Source organism: Salvelinus namaycush, chromosome 9, assembly GCF_016432855.1.
Source record: "Salvelinus namaycush isolate Seneca chromosome 9, SaNama_1.0, whole genome shotgun sequence".
Lineage (NCBI taxonomy): Eukaryota > Metazoa > Chordata > Actinopteri > Salmoniformes > Salmonidae > Salvelinus > Salvelinus namaycush.
In genome coordinates, this window is record NC_052315.1 from 810,234 (window position 1) to 828,563 (window position 18,330).

Here is an 18,330-nt window from a genome sequence, read left to right on the forward strand (position 1 = left end):
CCCCTCTAGCACCAGGGTCAGCTGTACCCCCTCTAGCTCCAGGGTCAGCTGTACCCCCTCTAGCACCAGGGTCAGCTGTACCCCCTCTAGCACCAGGGTCAGCTGTACCCCCTCTAGCTCCAGGGTCAGCTGTACCCCCTCTAGCACCAGGGTCAGCTGTACCCCCTCTAGCACCAGGGTCAGCGCACTCTCAAATGTTGTTTTTTGTCATCATTGTCAGCCTGCCACACACACACTATACGATACATTTATTAAACATTAGAATGAGTGTGAGTTGTCGTCACAGCCCGGCTCACGGGAAGTGACAAAGAACTCTTATAGGACCAGGGCACACATAATAATAATAATAATAATATGATAATAATCAATAATTTTGCTCTTCATTTAACCATCTTACATATAAAACCTTATTTGTTCATCAAAAATGGTGAATAACTCACCACAGGTTAATGAGAAGGGTGCGCTTGAAAAGATGCACATAATTCTGCAATGTTGGGTTATATTGGAGAGAGTCTCAGTCTTAAATCATTTTCCACACACGGTCTGTGCCTGTATTTAGTTTTCATGCTAGTGAGGGCCGAGAATCCACTCTCACATAGGTACGTGGTTGCAAAGGGCATCAGTGTCTTAACAGAGTGATTTGCCAAGGCAGGATATTCGGAGCGCAGCCCAATCCAGAAATCTGTTAATGGCTTCTGATTAAATTCCATTTTCACAGAACCGCTTGTTGCGATTTTGATGAGTCTCTCTTGTTCAGATATCGGTAAGTGGACTGGAGTCAGGGCATGAAAGGGATAACGAATCCAGTTGTTTGTGTCATCCGTTTCGGGAAAGTACCTGCGTAATTGCGCACCGAACTCACTCATGTGGTTCGCTTTATCGTGTTTGACATTGTCCGTACGCTTGAGATAATTTGCACACAAAAAATCATACAATGATGGAAAGACCTGTGTGTTGTCCTTGTTAATGCAGACAGAGAAGAGCTCCAACTTCTGAATCAAAGCCTCAATTTTGTCCCGCACATTGAATATAGTTGCGGAGAGTCCCTGTAATCCTAGATTCAGATCATTCAGGCGAGGAAAAAACCTCACCCAGATAGGCCAGTCGTGTGAGAAACTCATCATCATGCAAGCGGTCAGACAAAATAAAAATGAGTCTGTAAAGAAAACTTTAAGCTCGTCTCTCAATTTAAAAACAAATGTGTCGGTGCTTTGCCCCTTGATAACCAGAGCACTTCTGTATGTTGTAAAAGTGTTCACTGGCTTGTATGCAAAGCAGTTCTTCTTCCTGCCATGTCACTGATGTGTCGTGAAACAGTGTTGTTTGATGAAGGCATTGTCTGTAGTTTTCTTGGCCTTTTCCCACAGCATTGTCTATATCTGTGACAGCAGGAAGAACTACGTCCCCCACAATAGTATGGGGCTTGCCTGTCCTAGCCACTCGGTAGCTCACCATATTAAGACGCTTCTAGCCCCTTTCTTATTAATGGTATGGTATGTCTTAATACTCACTCAAAATAACTTATTTTTCAAATTGTTTTGTTTATAAATATCTGCGCAAGATTGAAGGTTTGATCGAGTTGTGAGATGGTACTTTTGCACATATAACACACCGTGACTGAGGAAAGGCACTACTCCCAATATAAGTGAACCCCAAATCAATGTAGTTTTCATCATATTTGCCCCTCTTCGATGGTCCAACATCCCTGTCTGTTGTTTGGTGCTTTTCCCGGGTAAGGCGGCAGTAGCTCTTCGGCTGCATCAGATTCACAACTGTCAGTGTCCATGCTAGCTGGGATGACAACAAATGTAGAATTACTTTAAAAAAAATATATATATATATATTTCACCTTTATTTAACCAGGTAGGCCAGTAAATGACTTGCAGTTGGAGGCCACGGAAGGATAGTTGTATGGCATTGAAGCTCGTCGGGAGGTTAGTTAACACAGTGTCCAAAGAAGGGCCAGGAGTATACAGAATGGTGTCGTCTGTGTAGAGGTGGATCAGAGAATCACCAGCAGCAAGAGCGACATCATTGATGTATACAGAGAAGAGAGTCGGCCCGAGAATTGAACCTTGTGGTACCACCATAGAGACTGCCAGAGGTCCGGACAACAGGCCCTCTGATTTGACACACTGAACTCTGTCTGAGAAGTAGTTGGTGAATCAGGCGAGGCAGTCATTTGAGAAACCAAGGCTGTTGAGTCTGCCGATAAGAATGTGGTGATTGACAGAGTCGAAAGCCTTGGCCAGGTCGATGAAGACGGCTGCACAGTACTGTCTTTTATCGATGGCGGTTATGATATTACTGATGCTAGCATTCCACAACTTGTGTCGTCGACAGGTGTAGTACTGCTGGTAGTACCAGTAGAGCTGGTATGTGTCCTTGTTTGACCCATTTATTAATTTTCGAGCAAACTGAATGAGCAGCAGCAGCTACGTTTGGCTACAAGGCTGTTGAGTCTGCCAATACGACACAAGTTGTCCAATGCTAGCATCAGTAATATCATAACCGCCATCTGTAAAAGACGGTACTGTGCAGCCGTCTTCGTCGACCAGGCCAAGGCTTTCAATTCTGTCAATCACCGCATTCTTATTGGCAGACCGTTAATGGAATTCCCGCGAGAGAGAAACGGTTATTTAAAAAGTATATATATATTTAACCTTTTATTTTATTAGGAATGTCAGTTAAGAACAAATTCTTATTTACAATGACGGCCTAGGGAACAGTGGGTTAACTGCCTTGTTCAGGGGAAGAACGACAGATTTTTACCTTGTCAGCTCGGGGATTCGATCCAGCAACCTTTCGGTTACTCACCCAATGCTCTAACCACTAGGCTACCTGCAGCCCCATTTGTATACTACAAATACACTCACCATAGGCTGGCCCCTAGCTTCCTTGTTTGTTTATTTTGACATGTCATGCATGACCAGACAAGACACACGCAGTCCATACCTTATAGGAAGTCAGTGTCCAGACCTTACAGGAAGTCACTGTGTTATGCAATGATTCCACTGTCTTTCATCTGTCTGCTCAGCAATGACTGTCATCATCCCACACATTCATTCTAATGCTATTGTCATAACAACCACCTTTGCCCTGTACTGGAAACTATCTTTGACCCTGGGTTCCTACTACTAAAGATGACATTATTATAAAACTGGATACTGATTGGTTGAATTTAATAGAATTTATTTGGGTAAAAAAAAATATATATATATAATTTGTTTTAATACATTTTTTGAATTATTTATATTTTTTATTAAAACAGTTGTTTCCAACGTGGTCTTCAAACAGCATTCCAGCCGTATACCACGGCTGAAAGGTAAACAACACAGCTTCCTTGAATTAGGCGCTACCATGGAAACCCGTTGAGAGGGCCATAGGCTTCCCACACTAAAGATCACATACTGTTCTCTTATGTGGTTCCTCGTTCTGTGAAAAACCGCTGTCTGCCGGTCTACTATGACTGGAACATGTCAAAGAAAAGAACAAGATACACACACACTTCCCACAATGCAGCAGCAGCAGCACACAGAAATAGAATGAAAACAAAAGGGCTTGGCACCTCTAATCCTGGCAATTTGATGCTAAAACCCATGGGTACACGCTCAATGGCTGCCTGGTATTGTGACGCAATAATGTCCACGGTAATGTAGAACGTTAGTTTAAATGATGTTAAAACTGATGTGACTCATGCAATGGAATGTATTGTTTCTAATCTCTATTGTGGTGTTGCACGGTATACCGGTACCACAGTACCAAAATGTCACGATACTTATGAACATTTTAGTATACCGTAGTACAGTTTATATGATAGTATCGACTTTTTCAGCCCTACCGATCTAAAGAACCTCCTGGCGCCTGCTATAATGATTATAAAGTCAGGTTTGTTGATACATTCAGTTGAATTTAAGCAACTGCCACTAGTCTCTTGTATGAGCAGGTCCAATCATATTTACTTCACAATCATGCACATATCAGCTGTGGCAGCTGTAATCAGCCATCTGCATCCCCTACCAGCCCCCACTCACCTGCTTCTCTCTGCATCCCCTACCAGCCCCCACTCACCTGCTTCTCTCTGCATCCCCTACCAGCCCCCACTCACCTGCTTCTCTCTGCATCCCCTACCAGCCCCCACTCACCTGCTTCTCTCTGCATCCCCTACCAGCCCCCACTCACCTGCTTCTCTCTGCATCCCCTACCAGCCCTCACTCACCTGCTTCTCTCTGCATCCCCTACCAGCCCCCACTCACCTGCTTCTCTCTGCATCCCCTACCAGCCCTCACTCACCTGCTTCTCTCTGCATCCCCTACCAGCCCTCACTCACCTGCTTCTCTCTGCATCCCCTACCAGCCCTCACTCACCTGCTTCTCTCTGCATCCCCTACCAGCCCCCACTCACCTGCTTCTCTCTGCATCCCCTACCAGCCCTCACTCACCTGCTTCTCTCTGCATCCCCTACCAGCCCTCACTCACCTGCTTCTCTCTGCGTCCCCTACCAGCCCCCACTCACCTGCTTCTCTCTGCATCCCCTACCAGCCCCCACTCACCTGCTTCTCTCTGCATCCCCTACCAGCCCCCACTCACCTGCTTCTCTCTGCATCCCCTACCAGCCCTCACTCACCTGCTTCTCTCTGCGTCCCCTACCAGCCCCCACTCACCTGCTTCTCTCTGCATCCCCTACCAGCCCTCACTCACCTGCTTCTCTCTGCATCCCCTACCAGCCCTCACTCACCTGCTTCTCTCTGCATCCCCTACCAGCCCTCACTCACCTGCTTCTCTCTGCATCCCCTACCAGCCCTCACTCACCTGCTTCTCTCAGCATCCCCTACCAGCCCCCACTCACCTGCTTCTCTCTGCATCCCCTACCAGCCCTCACTCACCTGCTTCTCTCTGCATCCCCTACCAGCCCTCACTCACCTGCTTCTCTCTGCGTCCCCTACCAGCCCCCACTCACCTGCTTCTCTCTGCATCCCCTACCAGCCCCCACTCACCTGCTTCTCTCTGCATCCCCTACCAGCCCCCACTCACCTGCTTCTCTCTGCATCCCCTACCAGCCCTCACTCACCTGCTTCTCTCTGCGTCCCCTACCAGCCCCCACTCACCTGCTTCTCTCTGCGTCCCCTACCAGCCCCCACTCACCTGCTTCTCTCTGCATCCCCTACCAGCCCCCACTCACCTGCTTCTCTCTGCATCCCCTACCAGCCCCCACTCACCTGCTTCTCTCTGCATCCCCTACCAGCCCCCACTCACCTGCTTCTCTCTGCATCCCCTACCAGCCCCCACTCACCTGCTTCTCTCTGCATCCCCTACCAGCCCCCACTCACCTGCTTCTCTCTGCATCCCCTACCAGCCCCCACTCACCTGCTTCTCTCTGCATCCCTGTCATTGTTTCCTCATCGTTAATTGAAACATTGTTGTAACGTTTCCCGCCATCTTCCTTTCATGGGCAACTTTGAAAATAAAGGTCTTGGCAGACTGTTAGGATGGCTTGAGGTCCCTGATTTTATACCGTGCCATCTCATCTGATAATACCAAGTTGCTATGTCTGTCTTACCCCTATACTAGCTGATGGGTTGAATTTCCCACCAAACACATATCGCCTTATCTCATTTCTTTTCCTCAGCATGTGAGTAGTCTGCATCGTATCTGGTGGTGATGCCGAGAGAACAGCTCTTAGTTGGGCTATTCTCTAATACCTATTCAATTAGACCATAAGGTTAACCCAAGGCTATGAGTCGGGGTTAGATAGGGGTAAGGTGAACTCTTAACCTCTTTGTCCTCTTGACTCCTCTCTAAAACTCTACAAAGGTAAGGGTTCAATCTGTTCAGTCTGTAAAGAAAACTTTAAGCTCGTCTCTCAATTTAAAAACAAATGTGTCGGTGCTTTGCCCCTTGATAACCAGAGCACTTCTGTATGTTGTAAAAGTGTTCACTGGCTTGTATGCAAAGCAGTTCTTCTTCCTGCCATGTCACTGATGTGTCGTGAAACAGTGTTGTTTGATGAAGGCATTGTCTGTAGTTTTCTTGGCCTTTTCCCACAGCATTGTCTATATCTGTGACAGCAGGAAGAACTACGTCCCCCACAATAGTATGGGGCTTGCCTGTCCTAGCCACTCGGTAGCTCACCATATTAAGACGCTTCTAGCCCCTTTCTTATTAATGGTATGGTATGTCTTAATACTCACTCAAAATAACTTATTTTTCAAATTGTTTTGTTTATAAATATCTGCGCAAGATTGAAGGTTTGATCGAGTTGTGAGATGGTACTTTTGCACATATAACACACCGTGACTGAGGAAAGGCACTACTCCCAATATAAGTGAACCCCAAATCAATGTAGTTTTCATCATATTTGCCCCTCTTCGATGGTCCAACATCCCTGTCTGTTGTTTGGTGCTTTTCCCGGGTAAGGCGGCAGTAGCTCTTCGGCTGCATCAGATTCACAACTGTCAGTGTCCATGCTAGCTGGGATGACAACAAATGTAGAATTACTTTAAAAAAAATATATATATATATATTTCACCTTTATTTAACCAGGTAGGCCAGTAAATGACTTGCAGTTGGAGGCCACGGAAGGATAGTTGTATGGCATTGAAGCTCGTCGGGAGGTTAGTTAACACAGTGTCCAAAGAAGGGCCAGGAGTATACAGAATGGTGTCGTCTGTGTAGAGGTGGATCAGAGAATCACCAGCAGCAAGAGCGACATCATTGATGTATACAGAGAAGAGAGTCGGCCCGAGAATTGAACCTTGTGGTACCACCATAGAGACTGCCAGAGGTCCGGACAACAGGCCCTCTGATTTGACACACTGAACTCTGTCTGAGAAGTAGTTGGTGAATCAGGCGAGGCAGTCATTTGAGAAACCAAGGCTGTTGAGTCTGCCGATAAGAATGTGGTGATTGACAGAGTCGAAAGCCTTGGCCAGGTCGATGAAGACGGCTGCACAGTACTGTCTTTTATCGATGGCGGTTATGATATTACTGATGCTAGCATTCCACAACTTGTGTCGTCGACAGGTGTAGTACTGCTGGTAGTACCAGTAGAGCTGGTATGTGTCCTTGTTTGACCCATTTATTAATTTTCGAGCAAACTGAATGAGCAGCAGCAGCTACGTTTGGCTACAAGGCTGTTGAGTCTGCCAATACGACACAAGTTGTCCAATGCTAGCATCAGTAATATCATAACCGCCATCTGTAAAAGACGGTACTGTGCAGCCGTCTTCGTCGACCAGGCCAAGGCTTTCAATTCTGTCAATCACCGCATTCTTATTGGCAGACCGTTAATGGAATTCCCGCGAGAGAGAAACGGTTATTTAAAAAGTATATATATATTTAACCTTTTATTTTATTAGGAATGTCAGTTAAGAACAAATTCTTATTTACAATGACGGCCTAGGGAACAGTGGGTTAACTGCCTTGTTCAGGGGAAGAACGACAGATTTTTACCTTGTCAGCTCGGGGATTCGATCCAGCAACCTTTCGGTTACTCACCCAATGCTCTAACCACTAGGCTACCTGCAGCCCCATTTGTATACTACAAATACACTCACCATAGGCTGGCCCCTAGCTTCCTTGTTTGTTTATTTTGACATGTCATGCATGACCAGACAAGACACACGCAGTCCATACCTTATAGGAAGTCAGTGTCCAGACCTTACAGGAAGTCACTGTGTTATGCAATGATTCCACTGTCTTTCATCTGTCTGCTCAGCAATGACTGTCATCATCCCACACATTCATTCTAATGCTATTGTCATAACAACCACCTTTGCCCTGTACTGGAAACTATCTTTGACCCTGGGTTCCTACTACTAAAGATGACATTATTATAAAACTGGATACTGATTGGTTGAATTTAATAGAATTTATTTGGGTAAAAAAATATATATATATATAATTTGTTTTAATACATTTTTTGAATTATTTATATTTTTTATTAAAACAGTTGTTTCCAACGTGGTCTTCAAACAGCATTCCAGCCGTATACCACGGCTGAAAGGTAAACAACACAGCTTCCTTGAATTAGGCGCTACCATGGAAACCCGTTGAGAGGGCCATAGGCTTCCCACACTAAAGATCACATACTGTTCTCTTATGTGGTTCCTCGTTCTGTGAAAAACCGCTGTCTGCCGGTCTACTATGACTGGAACATGTCAAAGAAAAGAACAAGATACACACACACTTCCCACAATGCAGCAGCAGCAGCACACAGAAATAGAATGAAAACAAAAGGGCTTGGCACCTCTAATCCTGGCAATTTGATGCTAAAACCCATGGGTACACGCTCAATGGCTGCCTGGTATTGTGACGCAATAATGTCCACGGTAATGTAGAACGTTAGTTTAAATGATGTTAAAACTGATGTGACTCATGCAATGGAATGTATTGTTTCTAATCTCTATTGTGGTGTTGCACGGTATACCGGTACCACAGTACCAAAATGTCACGATACTTATGAACATTTTAGTATACCGTAGTACAGTTTATATGATAGTATCGACTTTTTCAGCCCTACCGATCTAAAGAACCTCCTGGCGCCTGCTATAATGATTATAAAGTCAGGTTTGTTGATACATTCAGTTGAATTTAAGCAACTGCCACTAGTCTCTTGTATGAGCAGGTCCAATCATATTTACTTCACAATCATGCACATATCAGCTGTGGCAGCTGTAATCAGCCATCTGCATCCCCTACCAGCCCCCACTCACCTGCTTCTCTCTGCATCCCCTACCAGCCCCCACTCACCTGCTTCTCTCTGCATCCCCTACCAGCCCCCACTCACCTGCTTCTCTCTGCATCCCCTACCAGCCCCCACTCACCTGCTTCTCTCTGCATCCCCTACCAGCCCCCACTCACCTGCTTCTCTCTGCATCCCCTACCAGCCCTCACTCACCTGCTTCTCTCTGCATCCCCTACCAGCCCCCACTCACCTGCTTCTCTCTGCATCCCCTACCAGCCCTCACTCACCTGCTTCTCTCTGCATCCCCTACCAGCCCTCACTCACCTGCTTCTCTCTGCATCCCCTACCAGCCCTCACTCACCTGCTTCTCTCTGCATCCCCTACCAGCCCCCACTCACCTGCTTCTCTCTGCATCCCCTACCAGCCCTCACTCACCTGCTTCTCTCTGCATCCCCTACCAGCCCTCACTCACCTGCTTCTCTCTGCGTCCCCTACCAGCCCCCACTCACCTGCTTCTCTCTGCATCCCCTACCAGCCCCCACTCACCTGCTTCTCTCTGCATCCCCTACCAGCCCCCACTCACCTGCTTCTCTCTGCATCCCCTACCAGCCCTCACTCACCTGCTTCTCTCTGCGTCCCCTACCAGCCCCCACTCACCTGCTTCTCTCTGCGTCCCCTACCAGCCCCCACTCACCTGCTTCTCTCTGCATCCCCTACCAGCCCCCACTCACCTGCTTCTCTCTGCATCCCCTACCAGCCCCCACTCACCTGCTTCTCTCTGCATCCCCTACCAGCCCCCACTCACCTGCTTCTCTCTGCATCCCCTACCAGCCCCCACTCACCTGCTTCTCTCTGCATCCCCTACCAGCCCCCACTCACCTGCTTCTCTCTGCATCCCCTACCAGCCCCCACTCACCTGCTTCTCTCTGCATCCCCTACCAGCCCCCACTCACCTGCTTCTCTCTGCATCCCCTACCAGCCCCCACTCACCTGCTTCTCTCTGCATCCCCTACCAGCCCCCACTCACCTGCTTCTCTCTGCATCCCCTACCAGCCCCCACTCACCTGCTTCTCTCTGCATCCCCTACCAGCCCCCACTCACCTGCTTCTCTCTGCATCCCCTACCAGCCCCCACTCACCTGCTTCTCTCTGCATCCCCTACCAGCCCCCACTCACCTGCTTCTCTCTGCATCCCCTACCAGCCCCCACTCACCTGCTTCTCTCTGCATCCCCTACCAGCCCCCACTCACCTGCTTCTCTCTGCATCCCCTACCAGCCCTCACTCACCTGCTTCTCTCTGCATCCCCTACCAGCCCCCACTCACCTGCTTCTCTCTGCATCCCCTACCAGCCCTCACTCACCTGCTTCTCTCTGCATCCCCTACCAGCCCCCACTCACCTGCTTCTCTCTTCATCCCCTACCAGCCCCCACTCACCTGCTTCTCTCTTCATCCCCTACCAGCCGTCGCACAGCTAGCGGATAGCTGCTCCATCATCACTCTACACCTCCACACATCTAGCAGATAGCTGCTGGAGCATCACTCTACACATCTAGCAGATAGCTGCTGGAGCATCACTCTACACCTCCACACATCTAGCAGATAGCTGCTCCAGCATCACTCTACACCTCCACACATCTAGCAGATAGCTGCTCCAGCATCACTCTACACCTCCACACATCTAGCAGATAGCTGCTGGAGCATCACTCTACACCTCCACACATCTAGCAGATAGCTGCTGGAGCATCACTCTACACCTCCACACATCTAGCAGATAGCTGCTCCAGCATCACTCTACACCTCCACACATCTAGCAGATAGCTGCTGGAGCATCACTCTACACCTCCACACATCTAGCAGATAGCTGATGGAGCATCACTCTACACCTCCACACATCTAGCAGATAGCTGCTGGAGCATCACTCTACACCTCCACACATCTAGCAGATAGCTGCTGGAGCATCACTCTACACCTCCACACATCTAGCAGATAGCTGCTCCATCATCACTCTACACCTCCACACATCTAGCAGATAGCTGATGGAGCATCACTCTACACCACCACACATCTAGCAGATAGCTGCTGGAGCATCACTCTACACCTCCACACATCTAGCAGATAGCTGCTGGAGCATCACTCTACACCTCCACACATCTAGCAGATAGCTGCTCCATCATCACTCTACACCTCCACACATCTAGCAGATAGCTGCTGGAGCATCACTCTACACCTCCACACATCTAGCAGATAGCTGCTGGAGCATCACTCTACACCTCCACACATCTAGCAGATAGCTGCTCCAGCATCACTCTACACCTCCAGCAGATAGCTGCTCAGCATCATCTACACCTCCACACATCTAGCAGATAGCTGCTCCAGCATCACTCTACACCTCCACACATCTAGCAGATAGCTGCTCCAGCATCACTCTACACCTCCACACATCTAGCAGTATGCTGCTCAGCATCACTCTACACCTCCACACATCAGCAGATAGCTGCTCCAGCATCACTCTACACCTCCACACATCTAGCAGATAGCTGCTCCGCATCACTCTACACCCTCCACCAATCTAGCAGATAGCTGCTCCAGCATCACTCACACCTCCACACATCTAGCAGATAGCTGCTGGAGCATCACTCTACACCTCACAACATCTAGCAGATAGCTGCTGGAGCATCACTCTACACCTCCACACATCTAGCAGATAGCTGCTCCATCATCACTCTACACCTCCACACATCTAGCAGATAGCTGCTGAGCATCACTCTACACCTCCCCCATCTAGCAGATAGCTGATGGAGCATCACTCTACACCACCACACATCTAGCAGATAGCTGATGAGCATCACTCTACACCTCCACACATCTAGCAGATAGCTGATGGAGCATCACTCTACACTCCACACATCTAGCAGATAGCTGCTGAGCTCACTCTACACCACCACACATCTACAGATAGCTGCTCCAGCATCACTCTACACCTCCACACATCTAGCAGATAGCTGATGGAGCATCACTCTATACCTCCACACATCTAGCAGATAGCTGATGGAGCATCACTCTACACCTCCACACATCTACAGATGCTGCTCCAGCATCATCTACACCTCCACACATCTAGCAGATAGCTGCTCCATCATCACTCTACACCTCCACACTCTAGCAGATAGCTCTCCCATCACTCTACACTCCACCATCTAGCAGATAGCTGCTCAGCATCACTCTACACCTCCACACATCTAGCAGATAGCTGCTGAGCATCACTCTACACCTCCACACATCTAGCAGATAGCTGCTGGAGCATCACTCACACCTCCACACATCTAGCAGATAGCTGATGAGCATCACTCTACACCTCCACACATCTAGCAATAGCTGCTCCAGCATCACTCTACACCTCCACACATCTAGCAGATAGCTGCTGGAGCATCACTCTACACCTCCACACATCCAGCAGATAGCTGCTGGAGCATCACTCTACACCTCCACACATCTAGCAGATAGCTGCTGGAGCATCACTCTACACCTCCACACATCTAGCAGATAGCTGCTGGAGCATCACTCTACACCTCCACACATCTAGCAGATAGCTGCTCCAGCATCAGAGGCCAGTTGGAAAGAGGAGATGTAGAACGTTTAATAGACTACGTTAGAATCATTAGTAAACACTCCTGCTGTTAGGTCAAGTTTATACACATTAAAATAAAGTTAATTAAAAATAAATTAAAATCCTAAAATGAATGTAGGCATATGTTCTGACAGTCATTTTATTTCCATGATGGTCTTTATTCAGAACAGTCAGTTACACTCGTATCCTATTACCGTCACAGCCCCACGTGTGTGATTCTGTGAAAGCTTTGTCAGTTCCTCCACGCTGGGCCCACACCTTCCTCTTTACTTTCCTGAGGTCAGGGGGTCACAGTGCTCTCCGAGGAGCTTCCTCCTTAATTTAAATTTAAGAGGCTTTATTGGCATGGGAAACATATGTTTATATTGCAAGTGTGAAGTAGATCATTTTTATTGTTTATTTCACTTTTGTTTATTAACAGTAAACATTACACTTACAGAAGTTCCAAAAGAATAAAGACATTTCAAATGTCATATTATGTCTATATACAGTGTTGTAACGATGTACAAATGGTTAAAGTACAAAAGGGAAAATAAATAAGCATAAATATAGGTTGTATTTACAATAATGTTTGTTCTTCACTGGTTGACCTTTTTTTGTGGCAACAGGTCAGATATCTTGCTGCTGTGATGCAACACTGTGGTATTTCACCTAATAGATATGGGAGTTTATCAAAATTGGATTTGTTTTCAAATTCTTGTGGGTCTGTGTAATCTAGGGAAATATGTCTCTAATATGGTCATACATTTGTCAGGAGGTTAGGAAGTGCAGCTCAGTTTCCAACTCATTTTGTGGGCAGTGTTGCACATAGCCTGTCTTCTCTTGAGAGCAAGGTCTGTCTACGGTGGCCTTTCTCAATAGCAAGGCTATGCTCACTGAGTCTGTACATAGTCAATGATTTCCTTAAGTTTGGGTCAGTCACACAGAAATATCACAACTTACCTTCCCAGAAGTCCCTCCTATGTGACACGTTGTCACGCAAAGTGCTTTACGTTTTAAAACCTCACCGTTCTTCCACAGAATTTAGGCCCAACTCAGCGAAGTTACCGTGTTGAGACACAGGACAAATATTTTCCAGAACTCACTTACATTCTGTATTATTATTATTATTGTTGATATTATTATGTGTTTCTCTGGGGGTGTTGGGAAAGCCAGAAAACACATTTCCATTTGAACCTGGCTCGATAGATTACTGGATTCAACAGGTCTCTCTTCCAAATGTGATGTTTATCTTAATGAGACGCACCTGGATCAATTAAGTGTCCATACATTTTAGTAGTGTGTTATCTTGCCCCCCCCCAGTAACACCTGGATCAGTGTCATTTTAGTAGTGTGTTATCTTGCCCCCCCCAGTAACACCTGGATCAGTGTCATTTTAGTATGTGTGTTAGCTTGCCCCCCCCCCCAGTAACACCTGGATCAGTGTCATTTTAGTAGTGGTTATCTTGCCCCCCCCCCCCCCCCTCCAGTAACACCTGGATCATGGTCATTTTAGTAGTGTGTTATCTTGCTCCCCCCCCCCCTCCAGTAACACCTGGATCAGTGTCATTTTAGTAGTGTGTTATCTTGCCTGCCCCCCCCCCTCCAGTAACACCTGGATCAGTGTCATTTTAGTAGTGTGTTATCTTGCCCCCCCCCCCCCCCCCCCCCCCCCCCGTAACACCTGGATCAGTGTCATTTTAGTAGTGTGTTATCTTGCCCCCCCCCCCCCAGTAACACCTGGATCAGTGTCATTTTAGTAGTGTGTTATCTTGCCCCCTCCCCCCCCCCCTCCAGTAACACCTGGATCAGTGTCATTTTAGTAGTGTTTTATCTTGCCCCCCCCCTCCAGTAACACCTGGATCAGTGTCATTTTAGTAGTGTGTTATCTTGCCCCCCCCCCCCCCCCCCAGTAACACATGGATCAGTGTCATGTTAGTAGTGTGTTATCTTGCCCCCCCCCCCCTCAGTAACACCTGGATCGTGTCATGTTAGTAGTGTGTTATCTTGCCCCCCCCCCCCCCCTCCCAGTAACACCTGGATCAGTGTCATTTTAGTAGTGTGTTATCTTGTGCCCATCCCCCCCCCCCAGTAACACCTGGATCAGTGTCATGTTAGTAGTGTGTTTATCTTGCCCCCCCCCTCCAGTAACACCTGGATCAGTGTCATTTAGTAGTGTGTTATCTTGTGCCCATCCCCCCCCCCCCCCCCCCCCCAGTAACACCTGGATCAGTGTCATGTTAGTAGTGTCTTATCTTGCCCCCCCCCCCCCCCAGTAAACCCTGGATCAGTGTCATTTTAGTAGTGTATCTTGCTCTCTCTCCTATTATCAGTCACCATTGAATACTTCTGCTAGATAGCCTCGTTGATATGTGCAGTATTTTCTCTCCTATTAACCCCCCAGTTGTCCTGTCCTCCAGGAACCTGCTGCCCATCAGTCACGTGTGTACAGAGGAGGGAGAGAAGCCTATGGTACTACTGCCCTATATGAACTGGGGTAACCTCAAACTGTTCCTGAGACAGTGCAAGCTGGCCGAGGCCAACAACCCACAGGTGAGCTCCTAACCCTGGCTCCGGCCTACTGTCATCCTACCATTATCCTAACCCTGGCTCCGGCCTACTGTCATCCTACCATTATCCTAACCCTGGCTCCTGCCTACTGTCATCCTACCATTATCCCAACCCTGGCTCCGGCCTACTGTCATCCTACCATTATCCTAACCCTGGCTCCTGCCTACTGTCATCCTACCATTATCCTAACCCTGTCTCCGGCCTACTGTCATCCTACCATTATCCCAACCCTGGCTCCTGCCTACTGTCATCCTACCATTATCCCAACCCTGGCTCCGGCCTACTGTCATCCTACCATTATCCTAACCCTGGCTCCTGCCTACTGTCATCCTACCATTATCCCAACCCTGGCTCCGGCCCTACTGTCATCCTACCATTATCCCAACCCTGGCTCCTGCCTACTGTCATCCTACCATTATCCCAACCCTGGCTCCGGCCTACTGTCATCCTACCATTATCCTAACCCTGGCTCCGGCCTACTGTCATCCTACCATTATCCCAACCCTGGCTCCTGCCTACTGTCATCCTACCATTATCCTAACCCTGGCTCCGGCCTACTGTCATCCTACCATTATCCCAACCCTGGCTCCTGCCTACTGTCATCCTACCATTATCCTAACCCTGGCTCCGGCCTACTGTCATCCTACCATTATCCTAACCCTGGCTCTGGCCTACTGTCATCCTACCATTATCCCAACCCTGGCTCCTGCCTACTGTCATCCTACCATTATCCCAACCCTGGCTCCGGCCTACTGTCATCCTACCATTATCCCAACCCTGGCTCCGGCCTACTGTCATCCTACCATTATCCCAACCCTGGCTCTGGGCTACTGTCATCCTACCATTATCCTAACCCTGGCTCCGGCCTACTGTCATCCTACCATTATCCCAACCCTGGCTCCTGCCTACTGTCATCCTACCATTATCCTAACCCTGGCTCCTGCCTACTGTCATCCTACCATTATCCTAACCCTGGCTCCGGCCTACTGTCATCCTACCATTATCCCAACCCTGGCTCCTGCCTACTGTCATCCTACCATTATCCTAACCCTGGCTCCGGCCTACTGTCATCCTACCATTATCCTAACCCTGGCTCCTGCCTACTGTCATCCTACCATTATCCTAACCCTGGCTCCGGCCTACTGTCATCCTACCATTATCCCAACCCTGGCTCCTGCCTACTGTCATCCTACCATTATCCTAACCCTGGCTCCGGCCTACTGTCATCCTACCATTATCCCAACCCTGGCTCTGGCCTACTGTCATCCTACCATTATCCCAACCCTGGCTCTGGCCTACTGTCATCCTACCATTATCCCAACCCTGGCTCTGGCCTACTGTCATCCTACCATTATCCCAACCCTGGCTCCTGCCTACTGTCATCCTACCATTATCCCAACCCTGGCTCCGCCCTACTGTCATCCTACCATTATCCTAACCCTGGCTCCGGCCTACTGTCATCCTACCATTATCCTAACCCTGGCTCTGGCCTACTGTCATCCTACCATTATCCCAACCCTGGCTCCGGCCTACTGTCATCCTACCATTATCCCAACCCTGGCTCCGGCTCTACTGTCATCCTACCATTATCCCAACCCTGGCTCCTGCCTACTGTCATCCTACCATTATCCCAACCCTGGCTCCGGCCTACTGTCATCCTACCATTATCCCAACCCTGGCTCTGGCCTACTGTCATCCTACCATTTTCCCAACCCTGGCTCCGGCCTACTGTCATCCTACCATTATCCCAACCCTCTCTCCAGCCTACTGTCATCCTACCGTTATCCCAACCCTCTCTCCAGCCTACTGTCATCCTACCGTTATCCCAACCCTCTCTCCAGCCTACTGTCATCCTACCGTTATCCCAACCCTGGCTCCAGCATACTGTCATCCTACCATTATCCCAACCCTGGCTCCAGCATACTGTCATCCTACCATTATCCCAACCCTGGCTCCGGCCTACTGTCATCCTACCACTATCCCAGCCCTGGCTCCGGCCTACTGTCATCCTACCATTATTCTAACCCTGGCTCCGGCCTACTGTCATCCTACCAGTATCCCAACCCTGGCTCTGGCCTACTGTCATCCTACCATTATCCCAACCCTGGCTCTGGGCTACTGTCATCCTACCATTATCCCAACCCTGGCTCCGGCCTACTGTCATCCTACCATTATCCCAACCCTGGCTCCGGCCTACTGTCATCCTACCATTATCCCAACCCTGGCTTCGGCTTACTGCCATCCTACCATTATCCCAACCCTGGCTCCGGCCTACTGTCACCCTACCATTATCCCAACCCTGGCTCTGGCCTACTGTCATCCTACCATTATCCCAACCCTGGCTCCGGCCTACTGTCATCCTACCATTATCCTAACCCTGGCTCCGGCCTACTGTCATCCTACCATTATCCTAACCCTGGCTCCGGCCTACTGTCATCCTACCATTATCCCAACCCTGGCTCTGGCCTACTGTCATCCTACCATTACCCCAACCCTGGCTCCGGCCTACTGTCATCCTACCGTTGTCCTACCATTGTACTGCCATTGTCCCACCAGTGTACTACAGTCGTCCCACCATTGTACTACAGTCGTCCCACCAGTGTACTACAGTCGTCCCACCATTGTACTACCAGTGTACTACAGTCATCCCACCAGTGTACTACCAGTGTACTACAGTCGTCCCACCATTGTACTACAGTCGTCCCACCATTGTACTACCAGTGTACTACAGTCGTCCTGCTGTCGTACTACTGTCGTCCTGCCGTCGTCCTACCATTGTACTACAGTTATCCCACCATTGTACTACAGTTATCCCACCATTGTACTACAGTTATCCCACCATTGTCCTACCAGTATACTACAGTCGTCCCACCATTGTCCTACCAGTGTACTACAGTCGTCCTACCAGTGTACTACTGCTGTCGTACTACAGTCGTCCTGCTGTCGTACTACAGTCGTCCTGCGCCGTCCTACCATTGTACTACAGTCATCCTACCAATGTACTACAGTCGTCCTACCAATGTACTACAGTTGACCTACCAGTGTACTACAGTCGTCCTACCAGTGTACTACAGGCGTCCTACCAGTGTACTACAGTCGTCCCACCAGTGTACTACAGTCGTCCCACCATTGTACTACAGTCGTCCCACCATTGTACTACAGTCGTCCCACCATTGCACTACAGTCATATGCACATAAGAAGGTCTGCTCTGGCTACATTGTCATCCATCAGCAGAATAGTGGGGGTAAATCACCTGATAGTTCATGTTACATGTGTGATTTGATATGTGACGCTGATACCCATCGTTCAGACATGACCTTAACATTTTCCCTTCTAGCATTACAGCTAAACGGTTGCTACTGTCATTTGTCTAGCCCTATAATAGTGTTAACACAGACCAGTAGTTAGGCACCAATTGACACCAACCAATACCCAGGTCTTAAAGTGTTAATGTAGTGTGTTAATG

At 48.5% G+C, this 18,330-nt stretch overlaps 1 protein-coding gene across 2 annotated transcripts in view; it reads left to right on the forward strand.

Moving 5' to 3' along the window:
- The window catches only part of ryk (receptor like tyrosine kinase), a 214,375-nt gene that overhangs the window by 149,913 nt on the left and 46,132 nt on the right, over positions 1–18,330 (forward strand). For both annotated transcript variants that reach the window (XM_039000713.1, XM_039000714.1), the window contains one exon: positions 14,713–14,845. In XM_039000713.1, coding sequence (XP_038856641.1) covers positions 14,713–14,845 — 133 coding nt within the window. The remainder of the gene's footprint in view (positions 1–14,712; positions 14,846–18,330) is intronic.